The following is a 15,706-nucleotide window of genomic DNA, read 5'->3' as shown; positions in this document are numbered from 1 at the left end:
CCATAAAAGTGCTCTTGTAGGTTATAACAATTATCTCTGCTTTGTGAAGATGGTACATGAATACCTTTGCACAGTACAAGTATGACTTGTAATTGACTCGGTTCCTTGTCCTCCAGCTGGCATCACAATGTGCTCAGTTGCTGCCTTCAATGAATGTTCATGTTGGGGTAGTCCATCTTCACCGTCAATTGATGCTATTACAGTGCACTCACGGTGCTGACAGTCACTTTGAGGGAAAACCAATCCAAATCACAATTCTCTTGAGACAAAAACAATAGACTGTGATTCAATTCTTGTTTGAAATCTCCAAAGAGGCAATTGGTTTTGACGGCGATCTCAACTGGGGAGTGCTTTGTCCTAACCGAAGCTTTTAGATGGCGTCAGAGAGCAAGACGCGTCTATCTGAGGAATATCTATTAACTCCGGCACGACACTTTCCTTTCCTATTAATACCGCTCACATCAGTTTTGCCTACTAATGATTTCTTAAGAACACTTCTGTATGTGTGACTGCAGCTGCCACTGATTTGTTCAGGCTTGACGTTGAGCTTCTTCGCTTAATTGTTTCCTGATTTAAGATCAAAGGGGAGATTCTAATCTACATTTAAATGGGTCATATCATGATTATTTGTCTACATGTTAAAGACTTCCTTGTGGTATACATAACAGGGTTTTTCCTGGCTCAAATTGAGGCAGAGGTGGTACAATCCTGACCATGCAGCAGAATTTTAACGCAATTTAAAAAAAATGTTTTTTAGTTTACAGTTATATGCTGTAAAGAACACCGTAAAATGTATTGTCATTTCTATTAATTTCATGGGTAGTTTGCTGTAAAATCATAAGTCCAGCAAATATTTAAGTATTTATTTTTATTTAGACAATTTTTTTTTCGAAAGTATGATAATATGTGACCTGTGCTGGCAAAATGAGTCACAATGAGGAAATTTTAAAAACTGAGTTATTGTTATTTACACATTCTCCATCTAAAGACCTTCAAAATGATATATGGTTTGTTGGAATCGGACAGAAAATGACAGAGTTACATCCGATTGAAGTCGACCAAGTTTGAGGGTCCGTTTTGAGAAAAACCAGCTTAAAGTTTACTGTTCCAGAACAGAATGTTCCAAAACAAAACTCCATAGCATCCATACCTTAAAAGTCCTTGTAGCAACACCAAAATTGGTACAATTAAAGTCAAATCCCATGTCTAAAGGAAAAATGTATATTCAACTCTATTGAAAGCGGTTATGTACAAAAATTTCAACACTGTCATGTCACAGTTTTTTTGTTCACTGGTCAGTTTGTCAGCTGGTCAGCTGTCCGTAATATTCCTGACCAGCAGCACTAAGAAGATTCGCCGACTGCAGTGAATTTAGCGCACTTTTAACCGCCTGTGTACCCTCTCCACCTTCTAAATCCATTACGGAATGTAAAACAGTCTAACTTATCCACAAAAATAATAATTAAATGTTCGAAAATCACCTTTTTTCACCAAATATTCCGCTCGAATTACTGTGTGTTGTTTTTCATCAGGGCGCTGCCATGATACCACAATGCACCGCGCGGGGTGATTCAACCAATGAGGGTACGCCTCACAGCGACCCTTAGCAACAAGCCGGATTTGTTTACGTTGGGACAGGTTTAAAAACTCGAATTATATTGGTTCAGAATGGCGTCATCGGGAATTCCATGCTCATTTTTAGAAAGTACGTAAACTTGGCGTCACAATGATACCAAATATGGCTAGCGGGATTCCCCCTTATTGCCGCAAGTGAGCGTTGAAAACACTTGATTTTCTCAAGGAATTTTAACACAAAGGACTAATTTCTGAAGACATACCTCGTACAAAACCTTCAAATAAAGGTGATTTAAGATGTTTTCTCGCTATTTCGATGATTGGGATCGCTAGATTGTAGCTTTATGGACTCATTTTTGTGAAAATCTCAATTTCAACCAAGATACATTTTTTTCACTTATTTGCCTGTAGGTCAAAATTAGCCTGTGCGTATTCCGACTCATTTTGCCAGCACAGGTCACATATACTGTAACATTTGTTGCAATAATGGATACTATTAAAGTTTTAAGGCCTACTGAAATGACATTTTTTTTATTCAAACGGGGATAGCAGATCCATTCTATGTGTCATACTTGATCATTTTGCGATATTGCCATTTTGCTGAAAGGATTTAGTAGAGAACATCAACGATAAAGTTCGCAACTTTTGGTCGGCTCCTCACATTTCCCCATTGTTTACACCAGCAGCGAGAGCGATTCGGACCGAGAAAGCGACGATTACCCCATTAATTTGAGCCAGGATGAAAGATTCGTGGATGAGGAACGTGAGAGTGAAGGACTAGAGTGCAGTGCAGGACGCATCTTTTTTCACTCTGACTGTAACGTATGTACAAGCTGGCTCATTGGATTCCACACTCTCTCCTTTTTCTATTGTGGATCACGGATTTGGAGCAACAACAACGCCGAAAATGAGTCCCGTGAAAAACCATCCGACCGGAACCCTCTAATAACTAAAGTTCCGTGGGTGAATTATGTATACCACTACAGTTTTCAGCGCTTTGATAGCTAGTCTACTGACAGATATAAGTAAGAGGATCTTCTGTTCAAATGAAGCCAATAATGACATTTGTTCCCTTTATTTTGAAAAGTATCAAAGTATGGACACCCCTAATCACAAGCTGTGAATTGTTGTCTTGCCAGGGATGACCTTGTGCAGGTGGGCTCTGGGCCCGCTAACCACACCTTGACCGTCCGGACCGTCAACGTGGGCTTGACGCTGCTGGCGGTGTGCGACGATGAAAACACAGCCGTGGCAGACTACATCCCGCTTCCCGTGGCGCACGCCATCCATCCCACGGAGGCCCAGAGGCTGGTGGTGGGCGACGTGGTCTGCTTCGCCGCGCAGCTGGTTAGTCAGGAAGGTGAGCACTACGGAACGATGCGGCGTCGTCGATGTTTGTTTGCGTACGCTCCTGCACACTTCCACCTGGCGTCTTCTCTGCAGGAGGCCACGGTGCTTGGAGCTCCTCGGCCAACGGCGTGCTCCAGGTGGACCCCAAAACTGGTGCAGCTGTAGCCAGAGACTCTGGGACGGCGACGGTGTTCTACGAGTTAGCTGGTGTTCTAAAAACCTACACCGAGGTATTAACTGCTCACTTAGCTGCGTGATGACAAATGAGCTTCATTATTTTACTCCCGGCAGCCTTACTTTTGATGAATGAGCCGCCAAAAACTGATTTTGGTCTAATTATGCAAACTCAAGTCCCGCTTGCTTTTTGTCTGACGGTTCTCCGGAGATTGTGATGACTTCTGCCATCACGTCAACGCCGAGCAATACAGCGAGATGACATCAGGAATAGAGTCGCGGTACAATTGATTGATTGTGTTGAAGTGTGTGCGTGAAGTGGGGAGAAGATGAAGTGGTAGGTTTGTGCTGCTCCATCATCTGTAGACGCGCACATGAAACGTTGTCGATGTGATATCTTTGTTGTCATGGCAACACACATGAGACTTCACCCAATGCTCACAAGAATAACAATATGGTATTGTCTGTCAGGGGTGTTCAAAGTGCGGCGCGGGGGACAATTTTGGCGCGCAGCTTGTTTTATTGGCCCTCGCGCCCGCTGAATTCTTAAAGAAAATGTTGTTTTCCATATATTAGCCACATTGGACTATAAAATGCAGATGTATACGTTATGAAATTAGTTATTTACACAAAGTATTCTGTAAATGTTTGTTTACATACCCTAATTCAGGCCTGGGCAATTATTTTGATTAATTTAGAGCAGGGGTCACCACTGCGGTGCCCGCGGGCACCAGGTAGCCCGTAAGGACCAGATGAGTAGCCCGCTGGCCTGTTCTAAAAATAGCTCAAATAGCAGCACTTACCAGTGAGCTGCCTCTATTTTTTAAATTGTATTTATTTACTAGCAAGCTGGTCTTGCTTTGTTCAACATTTTTAATTCTAAGAGAGACAAAACTCAAATAGAATTCGAAAATCCAAGAAAATATTTTAAAGACTTGGTCTTCACTAACTGACAAAGAAACAGATAACAGATTTGGTGTCCAGTTCAAAGTGTGACATGATTTATTTAAAAATTGGAGAGTTGACTTTTGTATTTTACATGAGTTATTATTTGTACAAACATGGTGCAAAGTAATTCATGATTTGTTAAAAAATGTTAGTGGCTAGCTAGTTAAAATGGGATATTGTGATTTCACAAGACCGTCTTAGAAGTGATCATTTGAAAATGTTCAATTTGAAAAATGTGCACTTAGAGAAAATATAAAAATAAAGTTTTGCATATTGATATTTATCTGTTTCTATATATATTTATTGTGAGAAATCATTAAGATGATCAGTGTTTCCACAAAGATAAATATCATTAATTATTAATAATAACATAGAGTTAAAGGTCAATTGAGCAAATTGGCTATTTCTGGCAATTTATTTAAGTGTGTATCAAACTGGTAGCCCTTCGCAATAATCAGTACCCAAGAAGTAGCTCTTGGTTTCAAAAAGGTTGGTGACCCCTGATTTAGAGAAAAAAGTGTGTCTGGGGGCCGGTATATCTATTTTTAGGAACACTAATACAAAACCTCACATTAATGTCTGATTGAATGCTAAAAACGTTATGACAGTCCGCCTTAAAAAACGGAATGGAATTTAATTTTTTTTTACTGAATGAGACACCCAGAATGTACATGAAAATAAAGAATGTGGGATTTACAATATTAACTACGAACGATAAAACACTGAATATTGACAACATATGAACGTCACTCCCCCTATCTTTTGACATATTTCACAATCAAGCGAAACGGAACAAAAATGCAACAAACACAGCCAAATATGAACACGAAGGGTAAAAAAAAAAACCCACCTACAATCTGATACATCTGATATACAGTATCACTAAAGTTTAGAACTTTGTTGTAAAAATTTACTTCTGCGTCTGTCCCTGACACCCGCATTTCAGTCTCTGGAAACACTCCCCACCCACACTGCTTGGTGCCTCTTCTGAGCTGCTCTGATGTAGATTACCATAATAATTAATTAGATTACCATAGTAACTAGTATATCATGCAAAAAAATGATTTGGGAATGTCCGGTGGGCCAAATTGAAAAGCAAGCATGTGGCCTTTATTTTGCTCAGGTCTGCACTAATTGTTTCCATACGGTGTCTTTAACACGGCAGTAAAACGGCAGATCAAACAAAACAGAAGTCATCGTTATGGACCCACTAGCTGCGCAAGCTAGCTCTCCAATCAGCTAAACAGACTCAATAACTCCACGGTGACGTTTTCAGTGTTTACCATAAACTGCCAAGATACCTGTGGCGGTGGGCCTGGCTATGGGCGTGGTCACCATGACATCATCGAGTAATTTGCATAATTTACTACAATGATATGATTTTCTCTAAAAAGGCTCAAAAAATGTATACTTACTAATTAATAATAACAGTTTTGTTTTAAACATCCATCCATCCATCCATCCATCCATCCATCCATCCATCCATCCATTTTACAATATAATTACAACACTTTATGTACATATTTATATACAGATTTTAACAATAAGTTATTCACTGAAATATATTTATTAATTGTGGTTCTTACAAAAAATATATCTTATAAAAATATAAAAGCTAAAATGTCTCTTAGAGCTCTGCCCCTTTAATTAGTGCATACTAAATAATTTAACTTTAGCCTACTACTACAACCATATTATTTACCAGCAACATAAAGTGAAACAGAGGCAGAGGTGTCCTGCCACAGTCAGTAACAAATAAACAGAAACAGTAGTGGTGGTAGATAGACACAAAGCTTCATCAAACATCTGATCCACTGAATAAAGAGCTCCAAAAATCTTGATCCTACACTTCTCTTTTGTAAAGTAAATCTGAACAGCCGATATGGGCATCTACATCAACTATATGATTTGCCTGAGAAGCTGGACAGGACAAAAAAAAAAAAATCTATTTTTGGCGGCCTTAATTCTTTCATGGCGGGCCGCCACAAATAAATATGTGTGGGAAACACTGCGTTTTGGTGAATTTACTGAGGAATTTGTGAAACTGAAACAATACAAAAAGAATGCCATTGTAAGTTAATAATACTAACACAGACGCTCGTAAACCTGTTAGCATATTGGCTAATGCTAACGACGCGAGCTTCATCACATCACGATAGCACGTACGAATATGCGTGAAAACACGCCTACAGACATCGCACATGGGACGCTTTAGTAAGTAAGAATTGTTTTAGTTATATTACAAAACTTACAAACGTTGCTTGGAGTGACGAATGAAGAATCCATATGAGTAGAAACGCTGTGGACGACTAGACGAAACGGCAGTTGTACTTCCGGTTCAAAGCTTTAAATATCAGGAGTTGACATTCACCCGGCAGCACCTGCAGGGAGAAAACTCTGTTCAAAAGATGGCGCCGTAGCTCAAACAGTAACACGCCATTTAGGTGTCTTTGATGAGAAAATGTTTGCATTGTGGCCGTCAGCAAGGAAAATCCATAAATTAGCCGCACCGTTTTATAAGCCACAGGATTCAAAGTGTAGGGAAAAAGTAGCGGCTTTTAGTCCGGAATATATGGTAAATTCCTTATTATTAAGATAATAGTAATGCTGTCAATAGATACATTTTTAAAATGAGATTAATTACACTTTTGAATTAATTAAAGGCAAGGCAAGGCAACTTTATTTGAAAGTGCTTCACAGACAACAAAGTGAAATGAAAGAAAATAAAATCAAAATTAAAATGCAGACAATAAAAATAAAAACTGTGCGGACGTTAAAAGATTAAAATATTTAGCTGAAAGCTAAGGTGAACATAAAAGTTTTCTGTCTAGTTTTAAAAGTAGTCAGAGTTGGGGAAAGTCTGACATCTTCAGGAAGTTTATTCCAGCTATTTGTTGCATAGTGACTGAATGATGCTCTCCCTTGATTTGAGTTTACTCTTGGAACCGCTAACAGATTGGTCTCAGAAGATCTTAGTGATCTAGAGGGCTTATATAGTGGGAGCATATCAGTGATATACTTGGGCCCTAGACCATATAGTGATTTATATGTGAGCAGGAGGATTTTGAAATCAATTCTCTGATGTACAGGGAGCCAATGTAAGGATTTAAGAATTGGTGTAATGTGCTCACATTTTTTGGTCTTTGTTAGAACTCTACCAGCAGCGTTCTGAACAAGCTGTAGCTGCCTGACAGTTTTTTGGGGAATACCTGCAAGGAGACCATTACAATAGTCTAGCCTACTGGTAATAAAGGCATGTACAAGTTTTTCTAAGTCTTGAGCTGACATGAGCCCTTTAAGTCTGGTTACATTTTTGAGGTGATAGTAGGCCGATTTTGTTACTGATTTGGTGTGACTGTCAAAATGTAAATCAGAATCTAAAATAACCCCAAGATTTTTGGCTTTATTTGAGGTTTTCAGGGACAGTGATTGAAGGTGTAATGTAAGTAATACTAGTAGTACAAACTTGCTTGCATGATTTCATTTAACTTGAACATTTCAATTAAATTCAGAAAGACCACAACACTTGTTCACAAATGCACTTGTATTGTTAGAATAGATGGAAAGGAAAGGAGCAAAATAATTTGTGATGAATCTGTTTATATACTTGATTGATGCAATATTTCTTGTGATCGTTTGCCAATTTTAACTCGTTGTTTTTGACAGCCCTGGTGAGTTAATCACCCTCATTTTCTTAGTCACCCATAACACAAAGCTAGCCTACAGTTCAGTAAAAACAGCACACACAAATGTTGTTTTCATGCCGTACAAGTAAGTTAGGATTCTGCTCAATGGAAACTTTCCAGTTTGAATCCTAAACTCAAATGTGTGTTTATCTTTCCAGGTGGTGGTGGAGGCGGCTACAAAAACGGTGGCAATGGCGCAGGCCTCACCTGTCAGAATTGGCAAGGAAACCAAGGTTCTGATCACGACCAGAGGACAAGGAAACAACCTCATTGGTACTTAAGTCTTCCACTTTGAGCTTTTAGCAATAAAAAAAACTTTGCAACTTGTGAAGTTTCTATTAAAAGTTTTGGTCCTCTCCCCAAGTACGACGTGTAGAAAGTAGAAGTAAACCACCACCACACTTTGTTTTTGAAGAAATTTAGAGTAACAGTCACCTGCTCAGGTGAGCAGCTGCTATCAAACACCTGATCATCACATTGAGTGTTGTGGTACTCAGTCTGCATAAAGACATCTAAAAAAACTTGACTGTGATAGTTGGAAGCTTCTGTTCATAAAAAATGTCTCCTTCCACCTCCATGATCTAGTTTAACCTTGATGACTTTCCGTTTGGTTGATAAGTGCTTATTTCAGCGTGTTGTGCCTGCAGGGACCTGCTCCTCTGTCCACACACAAGCTATTGCGCAACTGCAGCCGGAAACTTCCGTCACCTGCCACCTCAGCTTCACCAGCGCTTCTGTTGATTTCCCCGCCAGCAGCGTCATCCACTCCCACACCAGCTTCGACCCCAACATGGGTACGTCCCGTCTGCATTCACATTCCAGGGTATCTTCAGGGTCTGAAAAAGTCTTAGATTCAACAATTTGAATTTAAGGCCTTAAAATGTCTAAAATCCTCCTAAAATCTCATGAACGGTCTTAAATACAATTTTGAAAGGGCTTGCAAATCTATTTACATTACTTTTATTTAAAACATGCATAAACTTCAGTCTTGCTTTAAATGTTTAGATTTTTTAGGATCCTATAAGGTAACTACAAAATGGAAATAAAGTAGGCTACCTGTGCTGCCCGGTCAGAATTAATTATGCACCACCTAGGTGTGTCGTTACAGCTTGGCATAGCAGCAGAGAAAACTAAACGGTCAAAAAATAAAACCAGTGAAGCTGGCACGTTGTGTAATTCGTAAATAAAAACAGAATACAATAATTTGCTAATCATTTTCAACTTATATTAAATTAAATAGACTGCAAAGACAAGATTTTTAATGTTCAAACTGAGAAACTAATTTTTTTTTGTGCAAATAATCATTAACTTAGATATTAATGGCAGCAGCACATTGCAAAAAAGTTGGCAGAGGGGCATTTTAACCACTTTGTTACATGGCCTTTCCCTTTTAACAACACTCAGTAAACGTTTGGGAACTGAGGAGACACATTTTTGAAGCTTTTCAGGTGGAATTATTTCCCATTCATGTTTGATGTACAGCTTAAGTTGTTCAACAGTCCGGGGGTCTCCGTTGTGGTATTTTAGGCTTCATAATGCGCCACACATTTTCAATGGGAGACAGGTCTGGACTACAGGCAGGCCAGTCTAGTACCCACAGTCTTTTACTATGAAGCCACGCTGTTGTAACACGTGGCTTGGCATTGTCTTGCTGAAATAAGCAGGGGCGTCCATGATAACGTTGCTTGAATGACAACATATGTTGCTCCAAAACCTGTATGTACCTTTCAGCATTAATGGTGCCTTCACAGATTTGTAAATTACCCATGTCTTGGGCACTAATACACCCCCATACCATCACAGATGCTGGCTTTCGAACTTTGCGCCTATAACAATCCCAATGGTTCTTTTCCTCTTTGTTCCGGAATACACGACGTCCACAGTTTCTAAAAACAATTTGAAATGTGGATTCGTCAGATCACAGAACAATTTTCCACTTTACATCAGTCCATCTTAGATGAGCTCGGGCCCAGCGAAGCCGCCAGCGTTTCTGGGTGTTGTTGATAAATGGCTTTGACTTTGCATAGTAGAGTTTTAACTTGCACTTACAGCTGTAGCGACAAACTCTAGTTACTGACAGCGGTTTTCTGAAGTGTTCCTGAGCCCATGTGGTGATATCCTTTACACACTGATGTCACTTTTTGATGCAGGTCCGTAATATCATCGCTTACGTGCAATGGTTTCTCCAGATTCTCTGAACGTTTTGATGATATTACAGATCGTAGATGGTGAATTCCCTAAATTCCTTGCAATACTTCGTTGGGAAATGTTGTTCTTAAACTGTTGGACAATTTGCTGACGCGTTTGTTGACAAAGTGGTGACCCTTGTTTGTGACTGACTGAGCATTTCACGGAAGCTGCTTTTATACCCAATCATGGCACCCACCTGTTCCCAATTTGCCCGTTCACCTGTGGGATGTTCCAAATAAGTGTTTGATGATCATTCCTCAACTTTCTCAGTCTTTTTTGCCACTTGTGCCAGCTTCTTTGAAGCATGTTGCAGGCATCAAATTCCAATTTAGCTAATATTTGCAAAAAATAACAAAGTTTTCCAGTTTGAACATTAAGTATCTTGTCTTTGCAGTCTATTCAATTGAATATAAGTTGAAAAGGATTTGCAAATCATTGTATTCTGTTTTTATTTAACATTTACACAACGTGCCTACTTCACTGGTTTTGGGTTTTGTATTATTTATTCCAATAATTTCAGGTCAGCTTGTCATACCTAATCTTTTTCTCCAAGTTTATACAGCAACTGACATTAAAAGCTCTAAAGGTTGTCTGTTTAGTGTTCACACTCACTTCATGGTTGGGTGTGGAAAGCAAGGAAGATTTGCGAATGTCGTCTTGTCATCCATCCATCCATTTTCTACCACTTGTCCCTCTCAGGGCAGCGGGTGTTGCTGTAGCCTATCCCATGCTTAAATAAAAAACACTCCTTGTTTGTTAGCCATATGTTTTCCGAAAAATGTATTCATCCATACCAGATACAAAATGAGCTAATGTTATCCACATTATTAGTAGTACTGTATATGTTTTTATCTGTTTGCTCAATTCTGACAGCCGCAAAAGTTAACAATTTACCTTTAGCAGAGATGCTAACAGTCCCTTTTACAGACAATATATTGTTGTGCTTTTTTTCTACCATTGCTGATGTTCTGGTTGTTGTTACATAAACACTTGATATGAAGGACACTGCACTTTTTGCAAGATAACACTTATGGAAAATCTGAAAAATGGTTGTTTTGATGTTTGGTAATATTTTTTGCAAATAGTTTACAATACAGAGTTTTCTGGTATATTTAGTTAAACCACCTAATGTGAAAGAGCAGTGAATGAATTCTTATACTTACAATTCATTCTGGCCCTCTGATTTTCCTTTGTCTTTGTACTTTTTTGTCAATATTGATATGAAATGGTCTTAAATTATATTTATTATGGTCTTAAAAATTCTTAAATTGGACTTGTTGAAACCTGCAGAGACCCTGCAGTCCTGCAGCAGTGGTTTTATCATGCAGGCCTGTGCAAAGTGCGAAATGAAATCTAACATCTTTTAAAATATATGTAATGACACTCTGGATGTAATACTAATAAGCAGGGCTGTCAAATGATGATTCTTTTGAATTCGAATCATCACATTTTATAATTTGGATTAATCATGATTAATCACATGTGATTACACTCTGGCACAATTTAAGTTAGCTTAATAAATAACACAAGTGCAATGATGTTGTCAGAATGTCATCCAGGAAGGTTTTCAAATGTTTCCCGTGAATGCATGGCATTTAGTTGCACAAAACTTGCTAACAGTTTTATCTAAAGTGCTTTGAGGATGTATTTTGGAGTGAAATTTGCCAGCGAGACCACCAGTCGAGTCTCCTCATGTATTTTTGTACTGACGTATTATTGATCTGATCACTGACCGTATAGCAGTCAAATCAAAAGACAGAAAATAACAGCGCGGTGCACAACATCCGGTCTGACAGCGCTAACAAAATAAAGGCTTCAAAAAAGCACAATGTACTTAAAACAAGTGTTGATACCCTTACCAAAATGATCATACTTTGACCTAAAATATTGGTCAAAGATGTAGTACACCAACACATACACTTTATTTATCACACAATAAGCACACATTATGGTGGTAAAATAAGTGTAAAAGGTAAACAGAATTAAAACATTTCAATACAAAAACTGGATTTTATTGTTTTTTCATATTATTTTAATTTATTTTTGTTTCTATAATTATTATTTTGTTTATCCAGTACTATTTCTCCTTTTAAACTATATTTATAGTTGTGTTTTGGTGGTACAATAAATACTCACATTCTCAAGTGAATGAATAATGGTTTTAATTGTGATTCCCCAAATCGTGATTATTACATTGGTCGTAATAGTGGTATACAGGATGATGGTTCAATTCCCACATGATTAGGGGTTGATACTTGTGAAAACAAGCGTTGTTGTGAACAAACAGTATACTTCACATGAGGTGAAGACGCTTTACAGGCTGTAATCAATATCCACGCTGCCCAAAGGGGTGTGTTTACTCGCGCCCATAAAGGTGCCAGCGTGATGCATGGAGCTGCACGCTTGTCTAATTGTGTTTGGGACTTCTCTCTCGTCACCGGCTTATCCCGGAGGGAAGCCACAACATGTTCAAGGCTGCAGCCGCGCCGCTAATTCTGGCCCGGCTCTTAACAGGAGCATGTGACTGCAAATGACCTTTCACCTACAGATTAGAGCAGAGTGGGCGTGGACTCTCACTTGCACTTCCCTTCGTGGGGTTTAGAAATGCTCAAACACTAATTGTGATGCTTGAAGTGGGTGTTAGGAGCCTCCCCACCACGAGTTGACGTAGTGAACGTCACACTCTTACTCGCTAGCATTAGCTTCTAGCCAGAGATAGACATACTTTTTGTTTTTCCAAGCATTGTTGTGGAGAAAGTGTGTGTGACTACAAAGAAGTGGATGATATTCATTGAATCAAAGAAAGAAATCCTCAAAAACACCACAGAGCGTGTAGCTGGCTAAGCAGTTGGAGCATAGCACTGCTAATCCAAAGAGGTTCGTTAGGTCTTCAAAAAATTATGCAATTTCTGTGTGTTTATTTCCGTACCTGACGGTTTCAGGAAGGGAACAGTTGTAGCCGAAACCGTCAGGTAGGGAAATAAACACACAGGTCTGGCTGTAAGAGGAACAAGTTGCGTAGCACTGCTAGTCTGCACCGTAATCAAGAAGAAGGAGTCTAAGGACGTCAAAATAATATCTAATCATTTATCCATGAAACTATGGAGAAGCAGCTGGAAATAGATACCGTAGAAGTCCACTCTCTAAGACACATTATTGTCATATTTCTTTATAAAACTACTGTACTTGTTTGTACTACATTCTATTGTATTGTTTTCCATACAAAAGTACTTTTAAAAGGCCCATTACATGTTACAAATGTGATGTTTTTGCAGCCAAGGACGTTAAAATAATATCTAATAATTTATCCATTAAACTATGGGGAATCAGCTGGAAATAGATACCGTAGAAGTCCACTCTCTAAGGCACATTATTGTCATATTTCTTTATAAAACTACTTTACTTGTTTGTACTACATTTTATTGTATTGTTTTCCGACCTAAAGTACTTTTAAAAGGTCTATTAAATGTTACAAATGTGATGTTCTGACTGCCAAGCATCAGCCAAGGACGTTAAAATAATATCTAACCATTTATCCATGAAACTATGGAGAAGCAGCTGGAAGTATATACTGTAGAAGTCCACTATTCAAGGTACATTATTGTCATATTACTTTATAAAACTACTGTACTTATTTGTACTACATTCTATTGTATTGTTTTCCGTCCAAAAGTACTTTTAAAAGGCCCAATACATGTTACAAATGTGATGTTTTGGCAGCCAATGACGTTAAAATAATATCTAATCATTTATCCATGAAACTATGGAGAATCAGCTGGAAATAGATACCGTAGAAGTCCACTCTCTAAGGCAGTGGTTCTCAACCTTTTTTCAGTGATGTACCCCCTGTGAACATTTTTTAATTCAAGTACCCCCTAATCAGAGCAAAGCATTTTTGGTTGAAAAAAGAGATAAAGAAGTAAAATACAGCACTATGTCATCAGTTTCTGATTTATTAAATTGTATTACAGTGCATATTGTTCATTTGTAGTGGTCTTTCTTGAACTATTTGGAAAAAAAGATATAAAAATAACTAAAAACTTGTTGAAAAATAAACAAGTGATTCAATTATAAATAAAGATTTCTACACATAGAAGTACCGTAATCATCAACTTAATAGAGATCCATCTGGATTCATGAACTTCATTCTAAACATTTCTTCACAAAAAATGAAATCTTTAACATCAATATTTATGGAACATGTCCACAAAAAATCTAGCTGTCAACACTGAATATTGCATTTTTGCATTTCTTTTCACAGTTCTTTTTGGCAGACATTTTAGTGAGAAACCTGAGCTTGTGCTTCACTGAGTTTATGAACTTACATTCATATTTTGTTGAAGTATTATTCAATAAATATATTTATAAAGGATTTTTGAATTGTTGCTATTTTTAGAATATTTCAAACAAATCTCACGTACCCCTTGGCATACCTTCAAGTACCCCCAGGGGTACGCGTACCCCCATTTGAGAACCACTGCTCTAAGGCACATTATTGTCATATTTCTTTATAAAACTACTGTACTTGTTTGTACTACATTTTATTGTATTGTTTTCCTTCCAAAAGTACTTTTAAAAGGCCCATTAAATGTTACAAATGTGATGTTTTGACTGCCAAGAATCAGACAAGGACGTTAAAATAATATCTAACCATTTATCCATGAAACTATGGAGAAGCAGCTGGAAGTATATACTGTAGAAGTCCACTCTCCAAGGTACATTATTGTCATATTACTTTATAAAACTACTGTACTCGTTTGTACTACATTCTATTGTATTGTTTTCCATACAAAAGTACTTTTAAAAGGCCCAATACATGTTACAAATGTGATGTTTTGGCAGCCAATGACGTTAAAATAATATCTAATCATTTATCCATGAAACTACGGAGAATCAGCTGGAAATAGATACCGTAGATGTCCACTCTCTAAGGCACATTATTGTCATATTTCTTTATAAAACTACTGTACTTGTTTGTACTACATTTTATTGTATTGTTTTCCGTCCAAAAGTACTTTTAAAAGGCCTATTAAATGTTACAAATGTGATGTTTTGACTGCCAAGCATCAGCCAAGGACGTTAAAATAATATCTAACCATTTATCCATGAAACTATGGAGAAGCAGCTGGAAGTATATACTGAAGAAGTCCACTCTCCAAGGTACATTATTGTCATATTACTTTATAAAACTACTGTACTTGTTTGTACTACATTCTATTGTAGTGTTTTCCATACAAAAGTACTTTTAAAAGGCCCAATACATGTTACAAATGTGATGTTTTGGCGGCCAAGGACGTTAAAATAATATCTAATCATTTATCCATGAAACTATGGAGAAGCAGCTAGAAGTAGATATTGTAGAAGTCCACTCTCCAAGGTACATTATTGTCATATTACTTTATATTTCACAAGTTGATGATGTGTTCATCCTGCATCTCCACAGGCTTCTACACGTGCTCCATCACCTTGCAGCCAATGGCGGAGCAGCTGAGCAGAGTTCTCAGCATGTCAATGACCAGCCTGCTGGTGAAGGCGGGCCTGGAGGGCAGCGCCTTCTCGGGGGAGCAGATCAGCGCCCGGCTGCCCATGGAGTCGGGGCTCTACTCGGATGTGACGGAGCTGCTGCTCTCAAAGCTGCACTCCTCAGCAGAGATCAGCGTGTTTGGTCCCGCTGCTGCGCTGGCAGACGTGAAGGTGAGCTGCAAAATTTGCTGTGTTTGATGCAAGGAGAAAGTCATGCGGTCGCTGTTTCTGTCTCAGCTGGTGTCCAGTTCTCCCATGGT

General features: G+C 38.3%; 1 protein-coding gene across 2 annotated transcripts in view; it reads left to right on the top strand.

The window, feature by feature from the left end:
- Positions 1 to 15,706, top strand: part of nup210 (nucleoporin 210) — a 131,079-nt gene that overhangs the window by 98,558 nt on the left and 16,815 nt on the right. For both annotated transcript variants that reach the window (XM_062052741.1, XM_062052742.1), the window contains exons 32-37: positions 2,715 to 2,935; positions 3,019 to 3,155; positions 7,892 to 8,006; positions 8,381 to 8,527; positions 15,367 to 15,617; positions 15,684 to 15,706. The exon at positions 15,684 to 15,706 is cut by the window's right edge and continues 173 nt beyond it. In XM_062052741.1, the coding sequence (XP_061908725.1) occupies positions 2,715 to 2,935; positions 3,019 to 3,155; positions 7,892 to 8,006; positions 8,381 to 8,527; positions 15,367 to 15,617; positions 15,684 to 15,706 (894 nt within the window). The remainder of the gene's footprint in view (positions 1 to 2,714; positions 2,936 to 3,018; positions 3,156 to 7,891; positions 8,007 to 8,380; positions 8,528 to 15,366; positions 15,618 to 15,683) is intronic.

This window comes from Entelurus aequoreus, linkage group LG07 (assembly GCF_033978785.1).
Source record: "Entelurus aequoreus isolate RoL-2023_Sb linkage group LG07, RoL_Eaeq_v1.1, whole genome shotgun sequence".
Taxonomy (NCBI): Eukaryota; Metazoa; Chordata; class Actinopteri; order Syngnathiformes; family Syngnathidae; genus Entelurus; species Entelurus aequoreus.
This window is presented reverse-complemented; position numbering and strand designations above follow the sequence as displayed.